The sequence below is a fragment of the Hirundo rustica genome, chromosome 3, assembly GCF_015227805.2.
Source record: "Hirundo rustica isolate bHirRus1 chromosome 3, bHirRus1.pri.v3, whole genome shotgun sequence".
Classification (NCBI taxonomy): Eukaryota; Metazoa; Chordata; class Aves; order Passeriformes; family Hirundinidae; genus Hirundo; species Hirundo rustica.
The window spans coordinates 41,874,305-41,890,629 of NC_053452.1; the positions used below are offsets into that span (position 1 = coordinate 41,874,305).

The 16,325-nt window shown below is 38.0% G+C and overlaps 1 protein-coding gene across 8 annotated transcripts in view; it reads left to right on the forward strand.

Annotated features, from left to right (window-relative positions):
- The window catches only part of SMOC2 (SPARC related modular calcium binding 2), a 195,054-nt gene that overhangs the window by 55,158 nt on the left and 123,571 nt on the right, over positions 1–16,325 (forward strand). For 5 of the 8 annotated variants that reach the window (XM_040058731.2, XM_040058729.2, XM_040058733.2 and 2 more), the window contains 4 exons: positions 2,891–2,997; positions 4,110–4,209; positions 11,823–11,870; positions 15,849–15,932. In XM_040058731.2, coding sequence (XP_039914665.1) covers positions 2,891–2,997; positions 4,110–4,209; positions 11,823–11,870; positions 15,849–15,932 — 339 coding nt within the window. The remainder of the gene's footprint in view (positions 1–2,890; positions 2,998–4,109; positions 4,210–11,822; positions 11,871–15,848; positions 15,933–16,325) is intronic. The other 3 variants (XM_040058735.2, XM_040058732.2, XM_040058734.2) reach the window with 1 other exon arrangement.

Consider the following 16,325-nt stretch of genomic DNA (forward strand, 5'->3'; position numbering starts at 1 on the left):
TGGAAGTTATGCAACTGAATTTGAAGGCATTTCAACCAGGGCATAGAGGCAGATGATCAGATGGTGTAATCTTAAAAATTTATTGAAAATATAATAATTCCTTTTCTCTTCTCTTCAGTGATCTCTTTTTTTTTTTTTTTTTTTTTTTTTTTTTTTTTTTTTTTTTTTGGTTTGGAAGGAAATTAGCTCCTCTGAATTGATAATTTAATGGTCCTTAATATTCTGATATGAATGTTTTTATATTTCTGCTTTTTATCTTGATCACCTGATTACATTTCTTTTATCAGATTTAGACCTCAACTCTGTGTCATAATTATTTTTCTGTGGTTATAGCTCAGTAAAATAATAATTAAAAAAAACTGGAAATATTTTAACTTTACACAGTTTCAGACCCTTTACTTGATAAGAGATCTTCCTCATGGTTTTATTTTGCGAATACTGAAGCACAGTAATGCTCAACAGGTTTAAAATGTTTCCCTGGTTATATAATACAAAATAAGACTTCAAATGTGAATTTTATATTCCAATAAATTTGGTGACTGATTTTAAAGCATATTAGATCATCCACGAATAGGAGGCCTTTAGAGCATCGGGCTGTATAGGAACAAGTGGTGGACAGTTTTGGAGAGCTTCTCTTTCTTCTTGGCATATTTTCATGATAATTCAGCTATTGAAGATAATTTACAACCCTGCTGGTACTGTACCAGAGATCTTATGTGATGGAATTTATATCACTTTTCCTTTTAGACATTTAAACCACATGTCATTCTAGAAAAACGAGGACAGAGGTCCAACAAAGGAGTGATTTATTTTCAGTTAAAATACTAGCTACATTAAAACCACATGTTATTAAGTACTGTATAACCAAACCATGCTCGGAAGAATGCTTACGACACCAAAGCTTGCTTAATTTTTTTTTTTTTCTTCTCCTCCCAAAAAAAAAAAACTTTGGCAGTGCACACATTAACAGATTTTACCTGAGCTGCACCATACATTGGCTATACTTTTCCCTTGGAGAAACAAACTGTCAAAGTGCCATAGTACAAATTAATTCAATTCCTTATTATTTTTCTTTCTCACATTTCTCGATGCTTGAACTTCTCTATCCCTTTCAGGTATCATTGCATCTCGGTGACTATCCCTCCTGAAACATCATTAATCAATTGATGCGAATACTGAAACATAGTTTTTCAAAGTGAAACTATTTGTATTTGGGGCATATTAGCAACATGAACTCTCATAGCGCTCCTTTGAGAAGAGTAAAGTAACACACAGAACTAGTGCACGTGAATCCAGGGTCAGGAGGGAAATAGGAAGATTAGAATTTAGGGGCCCCAATTTTGTTTTCAGAATGCAGATGATTTCTATCCTCATTATGTAACACTTCCACACCAGATTGCCCAGGATTTGAAGGGATTTTTGAATGCTCATGTTGCCAGGTGAATTGTCCAAAGCTCAGTGGATGTGACAAGTGAAGGATTTACCCGGTAAAAAGGAACTTCTGCCATTCCACTAAGTTTCCAGACTGGTTCTGTGAACATGTGTCTGGATCATACTGGCACAGAGAGGGTGGTTCAGGGACTGGGAAATCAGGTGGCTCACCTGTGTGCTCCTAGGAATGCAAGCCTCTGTCAAGCACTGTCGCTTCACTGTTCAGATTCCGTTCAATTTGCAACTTGCAAGGACTAGAAAGGCTGTCCCCATGCATTTGAAGAACTACACAAGCATTAATGAATCACCATGGTGCCCCTGTATCACAGGTAATCACTGGACAGTTTTAGCCTTAAAATGGGATTACCAATTTCTGTCAAACAGTCTTCAAACCAAATAGGGATCAGAAGCAGCAAATTTCTCTGCTTGTATATTTGAAATAATTCTAATTCGGATGTTAGTCACATCTTGAAGTCATTAATACTACCTTAAGCTTGCCTGGTATTCTCATTTTTCCTGAAATTGCTTACCTGAAGCAGACTCTGAAGTTCTGATTCTGCATCAGCAACATGCTAAAATTTGTAGCGTAAGAGGTACAACAGCTTATGTTACGTGTCTTCTTTAAGCTCTTGGCTGCCTAACTAAAATAAAATATACATAGTAGACAATATAGTTTATTAGACAATAGGAACTCACTGAATTAAAGTTGGCTGGTTTTCTCTTTGGTCTCTTGGATGGAGACCAATACCAAGTAATGAAGGAGATGGGGCAAGAAACCTCACAGTGAAGAAAAAGGGACCATGTGGTAGACCTGATGTCCCATGCTTAAATCATAAACTTTCACATTAAATTCTAGTGTAATTTTTAGCATCATTCATGTCCAAAATTATTATTTAATCACCTTCCCAATAAGTTCTTGCACTGTACAGTGTATGTATGTGTGTGTGTATATGTGTGTATATATAGATATATTTTTTGTTTGTTTGTTTGTTTGTATCAGCTTGGTGGGGACATCTGTAGTTGCTGCCTGGCTGCAGTAAGTAGGACATACAAGGAAGCTGTGTTCCTGCTGTCTTCTTTGCCTTTCCTGAAGCACTAGAAAGCTATTGCTGCCACCAGCTCTGAAAGAATATTGTGGGGTGCACTGTGGCAGCTATTGCTGTGTTAAATTGAGAGGAAAAGCCCTATTTGGGCTTCTGCTCCTTGGTGGCATTTGGAACAGAAAGATTGTCTGTCCAGGCATCTCTCCATTTCATTTCCCAGTTATGGATTATTGTCCAGAAATTATTGTCCTGTGTTGGTTCTCTTCCCTGAAAATAATGCAAGTTGTAGAAGAGTACGTTTTTACTTGCTAGAATTGTGATTCTCTTTGCATGAATGAGGTTTTTTTCATAATACAGGTGATCACCTATCTTTTGTATTGCATCATCCAACTGACTTATCTTTTCCCTCTCTCTAGATGTTTCCAGATGTGTGGCTGAGAGGAAGTACACCCAAGAGCAAGCTCGCAAAGAATTTCAGCAAGTGTTTATCCCAGAATGCAATGATGACGGCACATACAGTCAGGTTGAAAAATTTTTATTCGGTGTCTTGCATGACTGGAAAGTCAGAGTATATGTATTTGAAAAGGGTGAGGAAGAGACAAATGTAATGAAGGGAAATGTAATTTCAAAATTAAATGTAATTTGTGCCAACACATCAAAAAAAAAAATGGAAGGAAAATCTGTGTTATGTGCCGAGTCCTTGTTCTCTTTTTCCCAGTTGGCCAGCGAAAGAGCCAAACATTACCACTGTTCATGTAATACACTCCTTGTTCTTCTAGGATGAGGCAGCTGAGTCATTCTTGTAGCCCCCTGAATACTCATCAGATGGTAAAATGCTTGGAATTTGTGATCTGTTCCTGATTTGAACCAGAAATCTTGCGACTGGAGTCTATATCTTAAGTGCTAAATCATGAATCATACAGAATCCTTCTTTATTCTCTGCTGAATTTCTTCACAAGCATGTGGTCTGAGGCTAATTTACTTAGATCACGAAATTCACAAGGAACACAGTTAGGAGCTTATCCTGAGGTATATATTCCAATCATGATTACTTTCTGTCCCCTCTGTACTGCATTTTGGTTGTGGGATTGTGCAAAGACAATTTTTCTCTTTTTAAGCACAATGAGGCAAGTGATATTGGCCCTTAGAAAATATAATGCAATTTATTTCTAAGTGGAATTCCAAGAGTTTCCTTTCTGACAGCTTGGGATATGAATAATGCTGGCAGAGGCACACTGTCCTGCTCCTTCAGTGGATGGAACAATATGTTCTCTATGTGGGAAAAAAAATCAGGATTGCTTGTTTCAGAAACAGTTTGTGTCCCTTGAGGAACTTCCTTGTGAGGTTTTTATAACACCTGCACCTCACTTGTCTAAGACAGGGTGGAAACAACCACATATTTCAATAGTTTTCTCTTCCATTTGATTCTGAAGGACCTACCACACTTAGCTTGAAATACACGTTATGCTAAAAAAAGTCATATATAGGACTGAGATGTGGCCATTGTGGTTTATTGTTCCAGGTTTTGTCAATATAGTTTGCTGGATAAGCTTCTGTACTCGTGTGCCATGAATGCTGTGGGATAGCAGGCATCTTGTCTGAAAAGCTGCCCATGGTTCTTGTTGTTTCTGACAGGTTCAGTGCCACAGTTACACTGGATACTGCTGGTGTGTCACTCCCAATGGCCGTCCTATCAGTGGTACTGCTGTGGCCCACAAAACTCCCCGCTGCCCAGGTAAATCTTGTTTTTGTGGCTAGGTTATGACATATGTCATGAACAGCAGAGTTTGTCTGTGGCTTCTGATTAGACTTAAGCAAAAGAAGCTTCCACTGGAAGAGTGCTTCAGCCCAGAAACAGGTGGTGGTGGAAGCTGTGGATGCCCCATCTCTGGGGTTTGGTAAAGTTGAACTGGATGAGGCTCTGAGAAAGCTGGTCTAGCTTTTCATGTAGCTGTGCATGAAGTCTGAACTCACTGCCACCGAAAGCCTTCCCATGATTCTGGGATCCCGCTACTTTATTTGTGCATTAATCTAGCTACTGAAGATTTTCTGCAGTGGTCATTTATACCGTATTTATGTGTCCGTATATGAAACCAGGTGACTGAATTGGTGATATAGCACTTCATGTTATAAACTCTCATCCACATAAACCCATTGCAAAAGCATTTCTGAGGGATTTGCGTTTTTTGATAACTCAAATATTTAGAGTACTGGAAAAAAACCGTAGTGGGTATGCCCATTTGTAACATAGCCCAATGAAAGAACTCCTACAGCACGTTCCCAGAATGACCAAATCTAGAGGAGAAATAAAAATAAAAGCATTAAGAGCAAAATGAAAAAATTGCCTGCTGAAATTAACTGGCGAAACAAACTCACTGCCTTACATGCTGCTTTTTGTCTTTCATCAGGACAATTAACAGGTTCTGTTTTTCAGGGGTTTGCTTCTAACCTTATTTCATTAACACTGATGATAAATATAAATCCTGAGTGTATGGTTGGCAGAATCGCTGTTCACGCCCCTTGAAGTTGAGATAATTGTACAGGGACAGCTCTACAAATATTTGCGCACTCTATATATTGTACAACTGTTTGTGCTGCAGCACCATTCTCTGTCAGCAAGTGAAAGAAATAGCTTTAAAAAGCCAATCCTTTAGTGTGAACGAAGCTGAAAAAGAAAGTGGATCCAGGGAATTATGTGTCGTGATCTACTTCAATCATTCAAGCACAACATTGATGTTTTTAATAAAGAGGTGGAGGAAGGATGATACCACTGTGGAAGTTTCAGCAAAGTCTATGGAAAGTTATTTTTATTTTTAAGGTATTTCTAGTTAAAATGGCTTCCAGAATCTTTTCACATCTTGCCTGTAGGTGAACTTTATCCAGCAAAAATATTCTTCAGAATATTCCTTTTAATCCAGTCTGAAAAGTCACTGTGGAACAAGACTCAGTTGTGAAAAATAATATTCAGAAACCTTAAAAGAGAGGAAAATGTGCATTCATTTTCATTTTAGTGTCATTATCATTTATGACTGAACTGCTTCTTCAGAAGACACATGGATGTGTCTTCTTTAGCTGTGGATGTGCCATCCCTGGAAATGTTCACGGCCAGGTTAGATGAGGGTATGAGCAACCTGGTCTAAGGGAAGGTGTCCCTGCCTGTGGCAGGGGGTTTGGAATGAGATGAACTTTAAACTCTCTTGCAAACAATTCCATGATTCTATGATGCTATGGCTAGGACAGCATGCTGCAGTGCTTCAGTGTAATTTTGAGTAGATATGTCTTTATATGTCCATAGCCAGGGCTTCTCTGAGAGTGCACCTTTGTTTCTTTCTCTGCAGAATCCACTTTTAGCTTCCTCCCTGCCTGTCTTTTCACTGACATCAGTGAAAAATTTCATCTGATGCTGAAATTTCAATAAGTGAGGTAGCTTATAACACATGGCACTATTTTGGCTCAAATTACATGTTGAATTACATGCTATATTTTCACTATTTGTATTTGTACTGGTATTACGGAGAAGAAACTGCAGTGTAGTTCCTAGATAATTAATCAATTAATATTAGAATTACTCTATGTCTCTACTGGAACCTAACCCTAGTTCCCCTCAAAGATATATTCATGTGCCTAGCAGATAAACTGTCAGTCTGCTTCAGCTCATGTTTGGAAGGGTAGGAAGGGAAGTTCTTTTTGCAGAAATGCTAAGGTGAAGGTCATAATAGCGCTCAAATGGAATTTAGTAGCTCAGAGATAAATAAACTGCTCCAGGGCACAGGTGAGTATTCAGAGTCTGATTTTGATCCATGGAAAGATTGTGGGTAATTTTTCAGTTTTTATGAGACCCTGTGGGTTTATCTCTGCACATTTTGTCCCCTGCTTGTATCTGTGTTCTGTTTTACTGTTCATCACTTCTCCTTTGTCCCTCAGGAAAGAAGTCCAGCTACAGCAGAGTTTGGAAGTAAGACTTGAAATGCTAGGGGATTTTGCAGTGGTATTGGCTAAGAACTCAGTTTTGAGTGATCTGGAGAAACCTTCTCATTCAACAGAGAAGACAGCTACAGATTTTCTCAGAAAGTTATGGGGTATAATAAAGCAAAACTTAGTTCATATATTGCAAAATGAAAGTCTGATGCACAACTGAATCCTTCTCCCATTTCCAAGTATATATTCAAAATTGCCATCTGTTTAGGATAACAGAGTTGGGGCTTTTTTTCCTCACAAGAGTGTTGATATTTTCCAGACCACTGTTGATTTCCTTTTGTACTTTTTTATTTAGTACGACTATGCACAGGAATTATAACCAAAACTTTAGTGGGTCAGCTGAAGTTGTGTAGATGTGTTCCTGTTTCAGCTAGTATTACAGATGTAATTTCTGCCGATACTGTTGTCTCTTATTAGTCCAATACACTGGGACTTGCTATCTTCGATGCAGGAATTGCCTTGCTGTTTTTGATATGCAGGCAGATCTCCTGCAGTGGTGGCATCCTGACACCGGCATGCTTCTGTATTTTCACTGCTCCTGTGTATTCTGCAGGCTGGATGCTATAGGTATTTTGAAGACATTTATACAAATTTCCCAGTTTGCCGGTACCATACCTTTTTCTCCCAAGGTCTCCTTTGCTGCCTTTTTCCTTTAGAGGAAAATTTGTCCAGACAATTAAGATGCTTTTCTAATAGGTCATGCACTACCAAGGAATGTATGAAAATTTCTTGCCTTAATGAAAATACTTAGTTAATTTTCAATTCTAGGTTAGTTCTTCACACATTTCAGATAAGGTTCAAATACATGTCTAATCAACTGTGGTGTTCTGAAATTCTGGAATAGTTTCTTGCCTTTCATTTCCCTGCAGTGGAACTACCTTTGGTGAATGCCCAGAAATAAGAAAGAAGAACACAGCAGTTTGGAAGAACTTGAATTTTAATAGAGGAAATACTGAGCAGAATTTAAAATGGGCAGTTAGGAGTTCGGTTTAGCAATTCCAACCCCTATCCATGCTTCCCATTTACTGTGTGATACTGGACATGCAAAACAACCTCTACATTTCCCTAACCGTTAAAGTTGGCTAGCTGAATAACATGGTGTTTCCTAAAGTTATCTCAGGTCCAAAAAGTATCCCATATATTTTTTTTACATATCAAAAAAGTTGCCTGAGCCATTTTTTGCTCATTGAGTTGTTCTTGTTGCTCTTATTTAAGCTGCTTTTTGTGCAAGAGACATAAGAAGCGGAAGGATGAAGGTCATAAGCAGCATTTAAAAATGCAGGACTTTCCAGCTGTTTTATGTAAACCTTTGCTTTAATTACTGTATCTTTACCTGAAAGAGGCTCTTCTTCTACCCTTTTCAGTATTTCCCACATCAACATTTGGTACTGCTGAGACACACGTGATAAATCTCAAAATGCTGTTCCACTCCATGAAAATAGTCTTCACTATTACAGGAGCAATGGTGAGAGGGACAGTAAATCAAACACATTCCCATGATGGCATTAAAAAGAAAGCTCCTTAAAAATGATGAATGTTTCCCAGTACTTTAACTAAAGAACACCAGACATAAAAAAAAAAAAAAAAAAGACATTTTTACAGCTCTCCATCTCAGTTATCAGCACTGCAGGGAACTACAGAAATTCCAGAGGCAGGGAGTCCTGAGAAATGGGGCAGAAGTTGAGAAGCAGGTGTTTTATTATCATTGGAAAATACAGTCTTTGCCTATTGTAGGGGGTTTATGCCCTATTAAATATGCTGGGCTCCTGACTGAGATTGCAGAGGTAGGGAGACATGTTTTACTCTCCTGTGAAGTAGCTTTGCTACCTTTTAATTTAGATGGCATGATCATCTTTTATGGCCAAAATGCAAGTAAGTACCTTTAGAAATTCAGAACTCTTCCAGTACAGGATTATGATCAGATAATACAATGGAAAAAATACATGTGGGAAGACAATGAACTTTTAAAGTTTTTTGTTAGCTTGAGAAAATTATCCATCCTTGAATTATATAGATATTTTGTCCTCATATGCAGTATTTTGCCTATACAGTACAGTCAGACACAACCATAGGTGGGATGGGACTAGTAAGGGGAGTTTTCCCTTTCCTGTTATCTGCATTCAGCGATTATATGTCAAATATTCTTTACTAGGAGATCAGAAACCATTATTTAAACTGGATAATAACAGGCTTTCACCTTTCTTTTTATAGCACAGTCCCGTATGATCAGAATTGTAGAAAAGGGATATGCTAAAATCACAAACCACAAAACTCATATCCTTTATTTATTATGCTGCTTCTCAGATGTTGTTGGAGTGAAATTGGATGGGATTGTGGGGTTTGTAATAAAGTAAGGCATGAATATGTCTACCATTAAAAAAAAAATTAGCAGAATCACAAATAGATAGATGGCTAAGGAAGCATACAAGCTTGAATGGTGTGAAATTCTTCCTTTTGAAGTAATGCTCCTGAATCTAGTATACCTCCTTGTCCTCTGTTATTCCATGAGGATATTTATTTATGTGGTGATTTGGTTGCTTACAGTGTACTGAAAACTTGGAAGCCAGTTGCATTGCCTAACTTTTAGATAAGTTATAAGTTGGTTTTGTTTCCTGCCTAGCTGAGAATGTGGGGATTCATCTTGGCATTGAAGACACAATTTCCTAAAAACTTGCAAACGCAACTTCCTATCACCACTTAAGCTAGAAATGCTTCTACCTTAAATATATTCAGGAACTGGTAGAAAAAAAATATGAACTCAATAACTCTTTACCTTGAATTTGGAGACAAGAAAATTTATGCTGAATAAATTGAAAATTTCAGGTGGAACTATATGAAGGGCACAGGTTTTCTTTTATAGGAAATTCTGGGAATATTTTTGTTGACCTCCTAAGACTGTTAAGTTAATTAACTAAAAGTTAATGTTAGCCCAGTAGACATAATTTTCATAGAATTAATCTAATTTCCTACTGAAATTAGATTTGGTGTGATAAAGTTAGTTTTTAGTACTAGTTAATGCCATTCTCTTCCCCCATCCATTAATTTTCCATGAAAATTTAGGGTAAAAAAAATCAGATTCAATTCTCCCAGACTTTAGTCATTCTCAGCATTTCTCATATAGATGAAGTAATGTGAATGCATCTGAAGATATTTTTCTTCTTTTAGTTTAAGAATGGGATATTATATAAGTTTCACCGATGTGTCAAATTACTTATGTATAATCTAAATTCAATTTATACTAATAGTTTGAATGTACACAGAGAGACAACGCTGGTGCCAAACTGGAGCAGAGTGGGTATCAGTAGCAGTTCCATCACACACATTCCCCCTACTGAGACATCATTTCTACTCACAAATGAAAAGCCTGTTTAAAATGCTTGTGACTGAGAGTCAGGCCTAAAGTATCTGGATTTGCAGGAAAATTATAATTATAAGCCTGTGCACCAAAATGAAATTCAGAAACTACAGAGTTAATAGTAGCTGGATGAAATTTGAGGAAAGATTGGATCACTGGTATTTAGTGCAATTAGAAAAACCTGTAATTTTGTATGTAGTACTTCCAAACACTGGAACATCTTATTTGAGTTCAAGCTGAGTCTTTTATCAAATAGAAGGCAAGCACCAGAAACTCAGATCTTCTGGCTTCAACATAAATACAAAATCTGCCTCCTCTTCAGAGTGAACAACATGGATTATTAGTATTGGAGCCCATCTAGAGCAAGCTATCCCAAACACCCTTGGATATAATTCCTATAGTGATAGCAATTTTATTTTCTCTTATTTTTCAAGACTTATTGAATGTCTGGTGATTCAAACATGATATAATGAAAACACACTAAAATACACTATTGCCATAAAAGGAAACAAGTCTAAACAAGAATATTTCAATGTGGGTATATAAAGCTGTAATATGGATATATAAAGCAGTATTAAGAGCTGGATCAATCAGAAGGTTACTAGCTTGGCTGCATTGCCGTGTATTCTTTTATGGAGGCTTTAAAATCAGCAGGGCTGATTTGTAATGTTAGGCATTATGACAAAACCTCTGGCAGCCTCCTTGTCTAAACTTCGTGATGAAGTAACCATCAGTTCAGCATGGTAAGCAAGGCCCGTGATTTAGTGGGTTCTCTTGTTTAAATTGTCCTTTTAGAACCCAGTATTGTGCTGCAAGATTTGGGTTTTCTTTAGTTTTTTTTTAAACACTGTGATTGTATTTATTCCAGGGGGAATAAATTAAGAAAATCAAGGTAGCTAAATTATTTCACACACATACAAGCATCTGTCAGATGTGTCAGATGAATGTTTTTGGTGGTGTTTTTTTAGTTGTTTTTTTTTTTTTTTTTTAATTATAGCAGGTGTGTGTAAGAAGAGACTGTATTGTAAGAATGGAAAGACTTTGTGTTTTTAAAATTTGATCACTTCATGTGGTTCTTCAGAGAGAAAAATACCACTTTTAAAGGTGATTTTTAATGCAGGAGAGACAGATACATTGTTAAAAGTGTCTAATAATTAGAATCATAACAAAGGATGCAATGGTGCATAAGAAAGACGTAAGGAAGGATATCCATTTGAAACCCTATGGACAAGTGCCTCCTTGAAAAACTACTAAGAAAATTAGTGGACTTCCCATTTCTTGATGGCTTGAAAGCAAGGCTGGATTCTGGGCTGGGCTGGAGTCCAGGCTGGTAGAATAAGGTGTTGAAACCCATCTCTTGTAATCTTCTTGAGCCCCGTCTCACCTCTGCTGTCTCTTCTCCCAAAAGCCACAGCTCTGGGATGAGTCGTGAGCCCAGCTCAGGCTCTGTGTTCCAGCCACCCCCCAGCACACACAGACTTTGCCACACCAGCACAGGCTTTCCACAAGACCTTGTGTGAAGCCTTTAAAGCAGAAAGAGGCAGTTTTTTATCTGAGCCAGGCCTGGCCTAGAGACTGAAGAAGCCCTTCGGAGCACCTCTAGGTGTGAGGGTGAGACTGAGCAGAGGGAGGGAGCTGCCCTGTACGAGGGACCACGAGGGAGGGGTTCTGGGACAGTGCTCCTTCCTGCAGAACCTGTTCTTGCTGGGGCAGTGGGGAAGGCAAAGGGTCATCCTGCAGCACAGGAGCGTGTTCTTGGACTTGCGTCTGTGTACTGCTTAATGCTACCTCTTTCTCATGTCTTGTGTTGGCCAAGAAGTGGAGTCCGGCAGTGTATGGATTGCGCACAAATGCAGAGGCCAGCCAAAGCTAAAACGTTGGGTTTGCAAAGGAAGAATTCGGTGATATTTATTGCTGTAATATGCAAAAATGAATCATTAAAGCTGAATGGTGTTTCTTAGCATATTGGAAGTGAAAATAATATTTCTCTGGTTAATTCCTTTTTCCAATTGCAGGTTCAGTGAGTGAGAAGCTGCCACAACGAGAAGGTGCAGGCAAAACAGGTAAATATCTTAGCTGGCCTTTAAATAGAAGCTAAAATAGCTATGGGAGACACTGTGTTTTTCTGTATATTTAAATCATCAGTATATATTGGTCTTGTATAGCTGTATTTGTAACGTGTATGCATACTGCCATCAATTTTATGTTTGCATTGTAGATATTCAGTAAACTTATAAACACATACATATATATATGCATGTATTTATAATATGTATGCCTAGATACTATATTTTTCTAGTCTCAGTCCTATAGACTTTGCAATTCAATGCTGTTTGGAAGACAACTTTTCTTCCCAAATCTATACTCAGAAATATTTTCCCATACTTCTTGCCATTTCTGATGGATAGACTATTCTGTCTATTCTTTATCTTCTCAATAAAGATAGCATTCTGCAGTCCCAAAATCTTGGGAACTGGAGTTGTCACTTTATTTCCATAGCAATTAGTGCTTGAGTCATCTTGGACCCAGAACTTTGCTTTTATATTGTGATTAATTCATCGGATATCTTATATTTATGGCCGGAAGATTGTTGTTTGATACAGGTCATGATGTGTATCTTTTTGGCAGGACAAAATCTGATGTGACTACGACATAGCCGGTAGATTTAAATGAATGAGATGCTCTAAACAAAATTAAAGCTTACACTCTCCAAACACTTGAAAGAATTTTAGATTCAGCTGAAAACAACAAATAGAAAAGACAGTATTTCTGTCAGTCACATTGCATAAATCAATTTTAAAGAAGTTACTAATTTTTGTTCTAATGTTAATGCCTATCTGTTTGGTATATGGTAAATATAATTGATTTTTGTTTTTTTACAGGAGCTTTTGCAGTATTGCAATAAACCTAATATTTAAACAAACTGTAGTTCTGTTAGCCTAATGGAATCAGTACTTCTTTAAGGCTAATAATTACAAAGCACTGAAAATTTGTTCCTTCATGTATTTCCAGACAAATTGTGGGTTCCACTAACCTTAGGTTACCCATTTTCTTCAGGTCTGGACTTTTCATTTTCAGCTTTGAACTGAATGAACTGTGCCATATGTAAAACTTCACTGGAATCCTTTATTTTTGTTTGTGGCTGTGGTGGCTGAACTCCTGAACCCTGAATGAACAGTCATAGAACAAGGAAATGAACGTAGTTTATCAAATCTCCCTTATTACCACATATATTTGTGTCTCAAGTGACATGATTGCAATTTACTGATGGCCAGTTTTTGTTCTCCAGCACAAGCCTCTGCAGCATGGGAGGCTTCTGACCTGGTTCCCAGGTGGTCCTTGCTTCTTTAAAAATGCTGCTGTCTTCCTCTCCTCACCCTTCTTCCAGATGGTCACTGCCTTATGCTTTAAATAAAGTAATGTTGTCAGAGACATCCCAAATTCTTTAGGGACCCTCACAGAGTAGGGACCAGGATCATAGCTGAGTTGAGGAGCTGTGCTTCAGCTCATTGTAGTAAAACATATTTTGTAACTCAGCTTGTAAGGACATCGTAGTATTTTTTGCAACAACCTTAACACTTTCTGCTTCTCTTTCCTCTACATGTTCCTGTGGACTAACCTGGGGTGTGTGCCCATATTGTAGCCCAGCCAGCTTAGGCTGGTTCACAGTGTTCTCAGTGCTCCAGAGGATGTGCTTCAGAGCTCCAAGGTGTGGTCTTGAGGACTCTCCTCAAGAGACAGCATAGACTTAACCTGAGACAGTCTCCCCTTCCAAGATGTCTCATAGATACGGATCTGGTGAGCCATATCTGTTGTAATTGTGCACCTTGGTTTCTCTGGGTATTCCAACACTGAAAGAGACTTTCCAGCTGCAGATATTGGAGCTTGTGAGCTTTGTTTGCATGTTTGTAAATTTAAACATTAAACTGAACAGAAATGAAGCTTAAAATATATTCCCTTAAGTATGTACCCTCGCCCCACAGTTCCCTCCTCCATCCAAGGAAAATATTTATACTCTGAAAAGCACAGGTGTCAGAGTTGGGATCACATCCCTTTTTTCTGATTCTTAGCTGACTGTAGGACTGTGTTCTTGGTAACAACTCTGAAAACAGAGCAAACAGAACTTAAACAGGATTGTGTTTAAATATATGGACTGCTATGCATGTGCCAGCCCGGAAGAATTGTGCAATTAGTCTGTGAAGTATCTAATTCTTATCAATCATTTAACATATGTCATATTACAACACCAAAACTGGTTTAAGTGCTGCTTGAACAAAGTTCAGGAGGCTAATTTTGATTGGGCTGATTGTCACTGAGTTGCAGCATTATGCTGAATTTCGGGTAATTACATAAGATTAATTGTGTCACAAACTGAAATTGCGTACCAAAATGTTATTAGAAAAGTGTCATTTAAATGCAGACCAAATTTCTGGCTTTGCTCTGGGCAATACCTGCCTACTGTAAGTTACCTTTGGGAATACTGGGTTTCCTGAATCACATACTGATTGATGATCTAAATATATGTCTTGATTTTCAGTACACTAAGATACTTGGTGGCCTCTCTAAAACTGATCAATGGTCTTATTCCACCACCCAGAGGACACCACAGACATCCCAGCAAAACTAATGAGAAGTGACAGTCTTTCCTAGCATTGGAGCAAAGAATCCTGCCATTGTGTGGACATGAAGAATGACCACTCTTAAATCTCCTTATGCTTTGGTTAGATAATTCTGCATTGAAAATAAGCTCCCGTTACTGCTGCTTTGGTTTTGTGAAAAGCATAAAGATCACTATTCCATGGCTGGAAATTCTGTTTTACCTGCTGTCAGTATCTACTTGGTATCTGTATTTGGTGTGTCCTAGACTGTGACCCTTAGAGGCAAAGGCCAGAGTGACCCCAAATCCTCTGCATGACTTAAAGAGAACTCAGTCTTTAAAAAAACCCCAAACAGTGATGGTGATAGCAAAGAAAACATGAGACTCTTCTGAATTGCAGTAGCAAGAAGGGAAGGAGAGATAGTGTGTTAGACTAAAAGCTGCTGCCCCCTCATTACCCAGGTAAGGCTACATGCCAGAAGCAGCTTCTCAGTTACCTTTGATTCTGTCTGCCACAAAGATGCCAAGAAAACAATCTGGAAGCTATTTTGATCCGAGATCCAATTGTGAAACTGCAGTAAATAGTAGTAAAACCTTTGCATGGAAGATGCTGTTTACTGCAGTACACCTTGGTCTTGGAGTTAGGTCCATGCCACAGCAAAATATGACTGGAAAATATGTACTGGCATGGCCTCCTGAGTCATATTTACCTCACATCTGCAATAGTTTTAAATAACAAAAGCGTAATAAAGGTGGGTCTTTGGTACCACTCTGTTTAGAAAAAACTTACTTAAATAGTTTTTTATGTTTAATTTTTCTTTTCCAGCACTATGTCCACTGTGTTTTACTGAACCTAAAATGACTCACATCGTGTCATTTCTGTAATTTTTCCTCCCTCTTTTCTTGCAGTAATCGTTGGTAGTGGGTGGATGGAGAATGCTGACCAGAAGAGTTGTGCAAACAATACTCTGGTTATTTAATCTGTGAATCTTATAAAATGAACTTGATTCTTAAATAGATCTTGGATCCTGCTGTGCTTAAAAAACCATTTGCTTTTAAGGTGTCTGCAGCCACTCATTCTCTCCAGACTGTTTTTGCTTTCACAGGTCTCACTTCTTCCATACATTTATTCAATTATTTCTTTAGAAATGCTGATTTTTCAGTTATAATCTGCAGGTATCAGTGTGCAGCATTAGAAATGAAGAATTACACTCCAGAGAGCCACTTGATCACTTCATGCATCACCAAAGAACTTGCAACAAATTCATCATCCATAACCTCAAACCTCATCCATTTATAAAGCATAGACTGTATATGTAATATATCTGTGCCGTGTAGCGCCTGTAAAGAATGTTTAAATTATTGTTTACTGGCCGGGGCTATGTGCAAATCATTATTTTCAATCATGTATGTACACTTATTTAGCTTACTCTCATAATTGTAGTCTCCTTGCAAATCTTTTCCATTCTGAATTCAGATGATGCCTCAGCTCCCGCGCTGGAGACTCAGCCTCAAGGTGATGAGGAAGGTGAGCAAATTTAACAGTGTGGTGTTAAACTGTGCAGTTGCAGACTGTATTGCACAACATAAAATGCCATCTTAAGAGTATCTACAACTGCTGGGGTGGTTGCAAGAAATTGCAAACATCTGTTCTGTTTTCAGGGACAGCGAAGACAATGAACACAATAGAGTATTAGAGGCAGTGAATTTTGTATGATAGTCTTGAGATGAGACTTTATGTGTGGAGACCAGCATAAGCAATTTCAATTGTTGCTACTGAGGGCAGGCACAAGTTCTAAACTTGAGCCAAAGTGCGAATTAAAACTGTATGTTCAAATAAACAAGCCAAAGGGTAGATTCTGTCCTCAGCATAATGACTAGTAATATCAGTGTTAAGGCTGATATTTTCTGAGGCTTATTT